This window comes from Chelonia mydas, chromosome 1 (assembly GCF_015237465.2).
Source record: "Chelonia mydas isolate rCheMyd1 chromosome 1, rCheMyd1.pri.v2, whole genome shotgun sequence".
Taxonomy (NCBI): domain Eukaryota; kingdom Metazoa; phylum Chordata; order Testudines; family Cheloniidae; genus Chelonia; species Chelonia mydas.
The window spans coordinates 57,930,848-57,942,100 of NC_057849.1; the positions used below are offsets into that span (position 1 = coordinate 57,930,848).

Sequence of the window (11,253 nt, forward strand, 5' to 3'; positions counted from 1 at the left end):
AAATTCCTGTTCCAGACCTTCCAGCAGCTATCTGTTCAACATCATCTTGACTCAGGAAGAGTCTCTACCCATCTTGATGTCCACAGGTCAGTTTGAATTCAGAGTTTCATCAGTCCTTACAAGACCTACACTCCTGTTCAGTCACCTCAATTATTTTTAGTCCATTCAGACAGGTTTGGTTGCAATGGTAAAACTTTACAGGTTAGGTCATGAAATAATATCAGTATTGAAAGACAGATATAAAGACCTTATTAATTAGACAGACTTGAGAGATGTGTTTTACCTGAAGTATTTTAGCTTTTCATTTTTGGCCATCTTTCTCTCGATTTCTCATTAAATCTACCACCTTCACAACTCGTAGAAAGTCAGGCAGTAACTCACTGATGCCACATATCTAGCTACTGAGATTCCTAGTGATTGAATCACCCCTTACAACAGGATGTCTACAACCATAACCTACTCCTAGGGTGACTTCAGTGAGTAAAGGATTATGAGACTTCTCCACCTCTAGCAGAAGGTGGGTTTGTCCTACTGACCTAAGGAAGTCTGTCCATCTGTTTGACCATGGTCCCCTCCGATCATAAAAACAAAATTATTTGAACAGAGGGTGGGGCAGCCAATCATGAGGCGGACCTGCTGTACAATATCCTACATAATGTCTAGAATTGTCCTTCTGCACCGCTGGCATCAAGATACTGTGCTTCTGCTTGGAGAGTCACAAACTAAACCAAGTAGTTGTACGTTTTCCTCATCATGCAATAGACTGATTATCGCCCTCCTGGACTAGTATGCTACTAGTATTCTACCTGCATAGTTAAACTAGAGCTTTTACTCCGACAGGTTCTCTTTATTTAGAAGCTGGGGCTTGCTTTAAGTTGATTTTCTTAATTTTAGCCCATTAATGATTGTGAAACCTACTCCAAGAGTAATTCCCATTTTCTCTAGACTCTTATACCCTGTGAGTGCCTCTGTCTGGAGTCTCTGTGATTGTGCCTCTTGATAGCATTATGTTACTGGACAAAGCACAAGGAATTTATTACTAAGGGACAGACAGCTGCTCTTACCTATAAATAGCTCACTTACTTCGAAAACTCAGATTTAAGATTAGTTTTGAGCATTCACAGTCAAAATCACTTATAGCCCTAAAAATTATTTAATACCTTTATAAAAATCCTGCTACATGGCTACCCTTCATTGAATGCTCACCAATAGAAAAGCCAAGGTATTGATAAGCAAATCAGTAAAATGCTTATTTACTTTTGACTATGTACTAAGAATTGTGCCTGCATGGTGTATATTGAATAGAGATTATTCTTTCAGTTCATACCATCTTAATATGCTGCTCTCTCAAGACTAAAGTGTTTATTCATGTCAAAATAACTAGATAAATGTAGACTTCTTTTTCCCCTCTGCTTACTTCATGCATTTGAGATAGCAGTAAAAAAATGCAAGTTTTTGTCTGATCTCTTTTCTTTGGTTTATTACTGTTAAGGAAGAAACAAACCAATAGTTAATCAGAAATCCTCCACCATTCCTAAATGTTTCTTTGAAAATGCCAGTTAGCCAGTTCCTTTGGATTCCTTCTTGGAATGTGAAATATAATGAAGTTGGCATTAAGTCTGAAGAGGTTATTAAAGTGTAAGACCAAACACTTTGTTTATAGTTGTCATGGGGCAAACAACATTTAACTTTCAAGGGCACAGAATATTTTTCTGCTCTTTTTAAAAATGTTTCTATTTTACAGGAAACTCGCAATACAAGGGAAGTCCTAAGAAGGCTCACATATAATACTGAAATTCTTTGGCATTTTCTATTGCAAACAAAAATTCATTTTTCATTTGGATTCTTATTTGGAACTATTGCTACTTAAATGCTTGAATCTAATAAAATTTATTATTATGATTGTTTCTGTTTTAACCACACTGAAGGCTGAATCCTGCAGCTGTGTTAGGGGCAGTGTGTGTGGGGGGGAGTGGATTACTCCCCCTTTATGCTCCTGGATCCTATCTCCAGTTGAGAATGAGGCTCCTGGTGCAAACTAGGAAAGTCAGAGACCTATTCCAAGTTGAACTGGCCGGCAAAGTCTTCCAAGGGGCCACTCTACCAGCCAGGAATCTACCTGGTATAAGCTGTGCTCAGAACACTGTCTTTTCTCTGAAGCATCCTTAATGCTGGATCAGAGAGATGAGACACTTCTGCTGCCTCTTTGATACTGACACACAGATTCCTCTTTTGAAGGGGAGTCCACAACTGGCTGTTTAATCAGACTTTATATTGCTTGAGTAAACCAGTTGGAATAGGAGACTAGGGTCTACCCCTGAAAATTAATGAAATTTTAGCTATGATATTCATGTATAGTCAATGGAGATATTAGTGAAGGAGTATCATTGGGGAATCACGCCGTGAATATCTGTGTGTGGAGGGTTGAAGTTGGTGACCTCCATGGCACCATTCCTTCAGAATCTGCAGAGTTTCCTTCTGTACTCGTCAGCACCAATGGAACCCCTATTACTGGGGATTCCAAAGCAACCACCCCCAAAAGTAGACCAGGCAATATGATTCCATGGACAGCCATGCTGGCAGGGAGTAGAGGATGGCTCTAAAGGGTCCTAGAGCCAGCGGAGAGGGGCACAGCCGCTACGAGTATATCTCTGTGCCTCTGCCAGATTCCCTGAGGTCTGACGGGTTTAGGTTCTGAATCCCCAGCTTTGTCTGTGTCACAGCAAGCCCCGATGGAGGAATTGAGGGGGAAGTCTGACAGGAGAAATCTGACAGGTCGTTTCTCCCTCTGGGCCAATCCAGTGGGCTTTCCAATAGGAAGGCACAATCTAGCTCGTAAGAATGTCCACACTGGACCAGAACACTGGTCGATCTAGCCAAGCATTATATTTCTGACAGTGGTCAGTACCACATGCTTCAGAGGAAGAGGTAAAGTCTCCACAGTGTATAATTATGCAGTACCATGTCTAGGAGTGAAATTTTGTCCATGGTTAGTGGTTGGTTTATGCCCTAGAGAATGAGGGCTTGTACTCCCTAAATGCTTTTATCCTAGCCAGTTTAACTGTAGATAGAATTATTATTATTCATATAAATGTCTAGTGTTTTTTTTAATCCTATTAAGACCTTGGACACAGGAAAGGTACATCTACATTGTAGCTGGAGGTGTAATTTCCACCTCACGTAGATACACACGTGCTAAGCTTAGTCAAGCAAGAGGATTGTACTCAGGTGGCAAGCCTGTGCCATGCAGGTGTTTATATCAATTTTATTGTTTCACCTACTATAGACTCTGGAACAATACTGCACTGATTATTAGAATATTTTATAACCAGAAACTTAGTTTTTAGACGTTTGTCTTCTACAAAGTCTGGATCTCATATTGAAAGACTAAATCTTCTCCACTTAACTAGATAAAACAAGGACAAAAAAAACTTTTGTCTTTTCCACTTGATATTTGTGGTTCTTAAGTATGGGCAGAGGAACTGCTTAAGACTTCAATCCTGGCAATAAAAAAAGCAGTCTCAGACTTTGCTGGGAGAGGGATTTTTATTTTAAGCTGCTAAATGTTAACAAAGTAAGACTGATTTTTAATTACGTAAGGGCTGTAAAATTTGACATGAATAGTAAAAACACTAGTCAAATAGAACAGCAAGGCCCAGGGACATCACCCTGTATGAAGCCCACCCAGTTTCTGAACTCCCCACTACTATGAAGGGAAAGGCGCTAACATTCCTACCAGGATGTTGTCCCTGGACCCTGCACAGCAGCTCCTAGAAAAGAGAAGCTACTGACATGTATGTGAACTTTAGAGAGCTTCTTCCCCCTGCCCACCTAGACTAAAAACAGTCTCTGCTACTCCATCCTTATAGCCAAAGAACTTTTTTGATAAATGGTTTCAATACCCGCCTCCACTCATAGAAGTCTGTGACATCAGTTTTAAGATCAAGACTCTCAATCTATTCAAACTACATGCTACTCTCTGGAAAAATGGATTTACCAGATCTCCAGTGGCAAATAGCCATGGTAATTTGAGAAAGTACATTAAGTCAATACCTTGGACCAGCAGAATTTAATTCTGGCTCTCAGAGCTGTATGGTTTTTAACTCCTACTTAGAAAAGCCGGAAGACAGGAGCTATGAATGAAAATGCCTCCTCAGCCATGACTAGACACAGCACCAACATTAACTTGTAATGACATCTGAAAAGCTGTGTTAACAAAAAAAAAAAGTAATTTGTTTTTATTAGTACTATTCATACTGTTTTTATTTTTATCAGGACTACTCTTCCTGTTTTTATCCCCTACCTAGGCCCTCACAGACTATGGTTGAGAAAAAAACGTCACAAGACAGAAGCTATAAAAAATTGACTCAGTATTATAATGCTGATAAGTAGTAATTGGTGGTCTGGAGAGTTGACTGGTCACAGTCCTGGTTTAACTACCATTTACAGTAAATATGATTTTTTTTTTAAATCAGTACATTTATTTAACTACACAGAACAAAAATGAGGTTATGCAAGTTAATTTATACAGATGTATACACACAGAAACCTTTGTACTTTCTGATCTTGATATAAACCTGCATCAGAATGATAGCACTGTAGCATTTCATTTTAAAATAATTTGAAATTTTTATCAATTTCTTTCTTGGGTGGGCTAAGGCAACACGTTAGGCTAAGCACAGCTACAGAGCTCAGTATTTGGAATCAAATATTATTCTGAGAATTAACTATACCAAGTACTCACTAGAGTTCCATCAGCAGATGACACTTTTTCATAGGTCTTCCAAGCATTTGCTCTTACAATATCTGATACTCGTAGAGTGTCACAAAGTGCAACAAAGTCAGTTTCTCCAAACTCAAGCCTAGGAGAGAGTGTGAAAAAGACTATTAGTCTGGTCTATACGTAACAGGTTAGGTTAAATGCAAATTTATCTCTGACATGGTTACAAAGTATAAAACATTAGATATCATCTGACACATCATTAGATACAAAGCCCATTCTGTTGAGCATCCTGCAAAAAAGCTGGAAAAGTTACCTTGTACATGCAGAAGATAATATTTAGAAGTTTTAATGTACCACAATACCTACATAACTCAAACCTGGAAGTCGCTTATAACTGGAGAATTGCACGGATACAGAATTTGTATCCACATCTGACCCGCAAACATAGTCCACGGATATAAAGCGGATATCCGCAGATTTTCAGGGCTCTACTTATAACACCAAAACCCCAGGAATGGGTTGAAGGAAGGTCATAGCCTAAAACTAGTAACTAAGATGCATTGGATGAAGTGAGCTGTAGCTCACGAAAGCTTATGCTCAGATAAACTTGTTAGTCTCTAAGGTGCCACAAGTACTCCTTTTCTTTTTGCAAATACAGACTAACACGGCTGCTACTCTGAAACTAGTAACTAACAGTGCACCGCGATTGGAATAGCCCTAACAAAAAGTCAGAATTAAGACCCAGGAACTGGCCTTACATTAGAACTTCTAATCTAATCCTAAAATTCTAGATACATGTACATCAGCTACCTGTAGCAGAGAGAGAAGCAAATCCTTCTGTCTTTTTAAAAAGTCTGTACTCCTCCTCTCCCTCCAATACAACTAGAAGGTGAGCCAGTGTAGCATGAAAAACTGTCTTAATTTGCTACTTAGGGTGTACTGAGCATGCTCAGTAATATCTGCTGAAGTCACTGCCCTTCCTTGGCATCAGATTCTGCAGACTGCTTTTTACAGGGGTTAAAAAGGGGCAAATTGGAGGAGGCGGGTGGCCAGGGTGTGAGCAGGGGGTGGAAACTGACTGGGTGGGGGGGTTCAAGCAGCTGGAGGCAGGGTTAGGATAAGGGCTGAAAAGCAAATCAAGGACGGGGAATAGGAGCCGGTGTTAAGCCCACCGGTGAGGTGCTGCCAGAGGGCAATAGAGGGCAAAACCCTGGCACAGGCAGGGGCAGAGGGGGTAACATTTACTCTGGTGGACTGAGACAAACGTTTGCAAAAATGGGGGAGAAGGGGTTGTCAGAGGGTCCTTTTTATTTCCTGTCCCACAGGACAGTAAGTGTCAACATGAGCATCCCAGGGCTGGGTTCTTAAAGGCACAGGTATCCCAATGCCTAGTCATTGCAGCTCCTCTGTCTGATGTAACCCTACTGAGGTGCTGAAGGACACCTGAGTCAATGAAATATTTTACCCCCCTCAGAAACAAAGAATCCCTTATCAGTGTATATGACCGCATAAAGTCTCATAGCAGTTCACAAATTTGTCCTATCTGCTGCTGGGATTCTCTGAATTACTCTTAGCAGCTCATCATTTACCTTTGTTATTGTGCAGATGCATGTCATTGTGCTATTTAATTTATATTTTAATAACAAATACTCATTGAAAATATGTATAAGTAAGTACTTGCTAGTAGTTTTAGCATTGACATCTGCATTTCTAGTATTGCACTAGCTATGATTTTTACTGTGATTTCTAATTTGGAATTTTTCATTCTAACTTTTTCTTCTGTACCGGGAAAGATGAGAGGTAGCAAATTAGGACAAGTCAGCAAATAAGAACAAACATACACATCAGTAACTACTACTTGTTAGGTTTCAGAGTAGCAGCCATGTTAGTCTGTATCCATAAAAAGAAAGGGCATATTTGTGGCACCTTAGAGACTAACAAATTTATTAGAGCATAAGCTTTTGTGAGCTACAGATGAAGTGAGCTGTAGCTCACAAAAGCTTATGCTCTAATAAATTTGTTGGTCTCTAACGTGCCACAAGTATGCTCTTTCTTTCTACTATTTGTTACAATTTGCTATCCATGTTCCAGTAGCAGATTTGGTCAGGTAATAGTTTAATATCAATAACTGCTACTGGTGGCAAATTACACCAGATAGCAGGGTTGGGTTTTTTGTTTGCTTGTTTGTTTGTTTTTACAATACCTTAGATATCAGTAACTACTGATGGTAACAAATTAAGACAGATAGTTTTTCACACTACCCCGGCCGGGGCTGTCCTTTGGGGGCTGAAGAGCTGGAAGTGATCAGGAACCCAGGTAGGACCCAGCCTCACATTCTGGGTTTGCACTGCCGGAATCTTTTAGTTGTTAACAGGTCAACACTAAGGTTACATCAGCATGAATTACTTAAACACTTCCTCACTACAGGTGCCTCCAGTCAGAGCCAGGTCTTCAGCGGTTACAGTTCACTTCGGCGAGCTGGGGTGTTTAGCTGGCCACAGCTGACGCGGCCAGCCCCAGCGAGGCTAAGGAGGAGACGGTCCGTCTGACGGACAGCGGCGAGCGCGGAGTTTATACAGCCAGGGCCACCTCTGCCCAGGGGCGCTGAGCACCGCCTCAGCCATCACGCCCAGGACACCGCAAGCTTCCGCGTCTGCCCGAGCGGAGCTGCCCTCACCCAGGACGTGCCCGGAGCAGCGAGAGGAAGGGGCGGCGCCGCGGGTGCTAGAGCCCCAGACAGGCAGCGGGACGCCGAGGATCCCGGGCTAGGGAAGCGGCGCCGGGCCGGGAGAGGGGAGCTGCGACTCTCACCTGGCGGCGGCAGGCGGAGGCGTGCCGCCGGTGCCGCAGTCCGGGCTGGCTCGCTGGCCCTTGGCAGCGGCGGCTGCTCCCCCCTTCCGGGGGGGCTTGGGCGGCATGTCGGGCGCGCGCTCGAGCGCGCGGAGCCGCCGCAACCGTTGGGTCAGAAGTTTAAATGTCCACCGAGGCGGGGAGAAGGGAAACGGACAAACCGGTTCCCCGTCACAGCTCAAACCGCGGGAAAACGTCACGTCCGCCCCGCCCACAGGGCGGAGCGTAGCGTCACTTCCCAGCCCTCGCTCGCGGCAGAGCAGGGGGGAGAGAGAGCGTATTCCAAAGGGGGCGGAGCCTGAGTACAAAAAGGAGGCTGAGAACCCGGAAGAGGAATTCGGAGTCTTGGTAACAGAGGCTCTAGCTCGAGCCGTTCAGCCAATAAGCTCACCCGTTTCTCCTAGCCAATAGAGGAGCTGCTGCCGTCTCTGTGTACTCTGGGCGTCCCAGCAGGTGGAGTAACTGCCTGACCTTGAGCCCGGCCGCTAACTGGGGGCCCGCAGCCTGGGGCCCCGCCTTCCCTCCGCCGCTTCCCAGCCCCGCTCCAAGCCCTCCCGCAAGGCCCCTCCCCACCCGCCGCTCTCTGCCCTCCCTCAGCCGCCAGGCAGCTGCGTGGCAGCCGAGCCAAACAGCCGGTCAGTAGCGCCTCCCGGCAGCGGGCTGGCGGCGCTGCTGAACAGCTGATCGGTGAGGCCGCCGAACCAGTGGCGAATTTAGAGTTAGTGGGGCTCTGTACTCAGCTTCGTTTTGGGGGGCCCCCGCGGGGAGCCAGCCAAGAAAAAGAACATTTCTATCTCCCCCATCCCCGTTTTTCATTGTTTTTTTCCTTCATCCTCCGCCTATATTATAAGCAATAGCAAGTGAATGAAAATAAAGGGAGGTACCTGGAATGTTTTTGTAGTCTAACTTTTTTTTCCAAAGACCACTTGAAAGTTGCTGAGGGTCTCAGCCGACTTAATGGTCTTTCCAGATCTGGTTTGTACCGTTACCTAACTATGGTAAAGTGCTTTGGATAAGAGTGCTTTATTAAAAAAAAGTAAATAAACATTGCGGTCTGGCCAGGAGTTAGGGTGTGTGAGGGGGCTCAGGGTTGGGATACAGGGTCTGGCTAGGAGCTAGGGTGCAGGAGGGGGCTCAGGGCTGGGGCCTAGGGTTGGGGTGTGCAGCACTTACCTGGGGCAGCTTCTGTTTGGTGCGAGGGGTGCAGGTGGGGATGGGGGGGTGCAGGAGCTCCCATGTGGTGCTCAGGGTGGGGATGGGGGGGTGCAGGAGTCAGGGTGGGGGGCTGAGGGTGTGAGCCAGGTGTGTGGGGGCCACCCCTGTCCTGAGCAGCTCAGGGCTATGGTGTGTGTGTGTAGGGGGCAGTGCGCGGGGGTGGGGAGAGATCGGTGTTGGGACAGTCCCAGTCGCTTACCTGCCCCACCACTGCTCCTGTTCACTGCCAAAGGGAGCTCCTGTGGTAGCAGCAGCATGTGAGAGCTGAGCGCCCCTGGCCTGCCGCTCCCTTTCGCTGACTTTTTTCTGGGGGCCGCCAGCAGCAGTGCATGCCAAGGACTGCACCTGCGCTGCCCAGCATCCAGAGGAGCAGAGCAACAGGACAGGTGCCCCACCAGGGAAGCATGCACGCCCGCCCCTATGGCGCGCCCCCAGCCGGCCCCTCACCTGGCTGCCTGCTGTGACACGTGGGGCCCCCAGCGCCAGCCTATAGGAGGAGTCCTGGGAGCCAGCAGGAGCCCGGCTCACCAGCTGGGGGAGCGCACCGCACACCGCACCTCCAGCACGGCTCTTAAATGGCTCCCTCCCTCCTCTTCACCACAGCTTCTGCCCCCACAGGGGGTGCTGGACCGTGCTGGGCTGCCTGGCCTTGGGGCCCCGTGTAGCTGGGGGGGCCTTGTGCCAGTGCACTGTGTGTTTCATTGTAAATCCACCTCTGCACTGAACAGCTGTGGCCAGCACCCACTATGTTTTTCTATGGGTGCTTGAGCCCCAGAGCACACACAGAATCAGCTCCTATGATTGTGATCATCTAGTCCAGTGGTTCTCAATTGGGGGCCTGGGGCCCCATAGGGGGCCTCTAGCAGGTTTCAGGGGGGCCTCCAAGAAGGGCCAACATTAGACTCTGTAGGGCCCAGGGCAGAGCACCGAAGTCCCACCACATGGGGCTGAAGCCCAGGTCCCTGAGCCCCGCCACCTGGGACTGAAGCTGAAGCCTGAGCAATGTAGCTTTGTGGGGGGCCCTGTAGCCTGGGGCCCCAGGCAATTGCCCTTGCTAACCCCTAATGCCGGGCCTGGCTTTTATATGCAGAAAACCAGTTATTGTGGCAGAGGTGGGCTGTGGAGTTTTTATAGCATGTTGAAGGGGGCCTCAGAAAGAAAAACTGCAGGTCGCAACCCAGTACTGGGTCACAAAATGTAAGGCACTGGGTCGAGGCGGCTCTGGTCAGCACCATCGACCGGCCCGTCAAAAGTCCCATCGGTGGTGCTGCCCGGCTAAGGCAGGCTAGTCCCTACCTATTCTGACACCGCGCTGTGCCCCGGAAGTGGCCAGCAGCAGGTCCGGCTCCTAGGTTTTGGGGGGGTCACAGGGCTCTGCATGCTGCCCCCTCCTTGAACACCGGTTCCCAGCCAATGCCAGCTGGGGGAGGGCAGTGCCTGCGGTCGAGAGCCGCACGGAGCCGCTTACACGCCTCCACCTAGGAGCCAGACCTGCTACTGGCCACTTCCGGGGCACAGCACTGTCTGCGGTGCCAGGACAGGCAGGAAGCCTGCCTTAGCACCCCCACTGTGCCGCCTAGCGGGAGATGCCCAAGTTAAGCCCGTGCCCCAATCTCCTGCCCCAGCCCTGAGCCTCCCTGCCAAACCCGAAGCCCCTTCCTGCACCCAAAATGCCTCATCCCTGATCCCAACCCAGAGCCTGCACCCCCAGTGCAGAGTCCTGACCCTCCTGACCTTCTCATGCACCCCAACCTCCTGCCCAGTCCTGAGCCCTCCCAAACCTGGAGCCTCCTCCTGCACCCCAAACCCTCATTCCCAGCCCCACCCCAGAGCCTGCACCCAGAGCCCTGACCCCCTTCTGCAGCCAAACCCCCTGCCCCAGTCCAGAGCCCCTTCCCACACCCTGAACCCCTCATTCTCAGCCCCACCCTGCAGCCCTCACCACTGCACCCCAATCCTCTGCCCCAGCCCTGAGCCCCTCCCACACCCCAAACCCCGCATCCCCAGCTCCATTGGGTCGCAGGCATCAACAATTTTCTTCAACTGAGTTGCCAGAAAAAAAGTTTGAAAACCACTACTCTAAGCAAATGGGAGAGCGCTCTCCTGTCAGCTTAATAACTCCACCTCCACAAGAGGCAGTAGCTATGCCAGTGGGAGAAGTTCTCCTGCCAACAGAGCACTGTCTGCACAGGGTAGTGGTGGTGGTAAGGTCAGTATAACTACGTCGTCAGGGGTATGGACTTTTCTCAGCCCTGAGCGATGTAGTTATACCAAAGTAAGTGTGTAGTGTAGACCTGGCCTAAGTGAAGACATTTCCACATCTAGGTCGACACAAGGCAGCTTATCTTGACCTAACCCTGTAGTGCAGACCAGGCCATAGAGAAGCAAAGGAATGCAAAGTAATAAATAACAATAGAACCTCAGTTATAAACACCTCAGGAATGGAGGTTGTTCGTAACTCTGAA

The 11,253-nt window shown here is 47.7% G+C and overlaps 1 protein-coding gene across 2 annotated transcripts in view; it reads right to left on the reverse strand.

Annotated features, from left to right (window-relative positions):
* RB1 (RB transcriptional corepressor 1) overlaps positions 1-7,857 on the reverse strand; it is a 167,721-nt gene extending 159,864 nt beyond the window's left edge. For both annotated transcript variants that reach the window (XM_037893564.2, XM_037893558.2), the window contains exons 1-2: positions 7,535-7,857; positions 4,745-4,862 (exon numbers count right to left, since the gene is read on the reverse strand). In XM_037893564.2, the coding sequence (XP_037749492.1) occupies positions 4,745-4,862; positions 7,535-7,641 (225 nt within the window). In that variant the 5' untranslated portion in view covers positions 7,642-7,857. The remainder of the gene's footprint in view (positions 1-4,744; positions 4,863-7,534) is intronic.
* Positions 7,858-11,253: the final 3,396 nt, after the last annotated feature.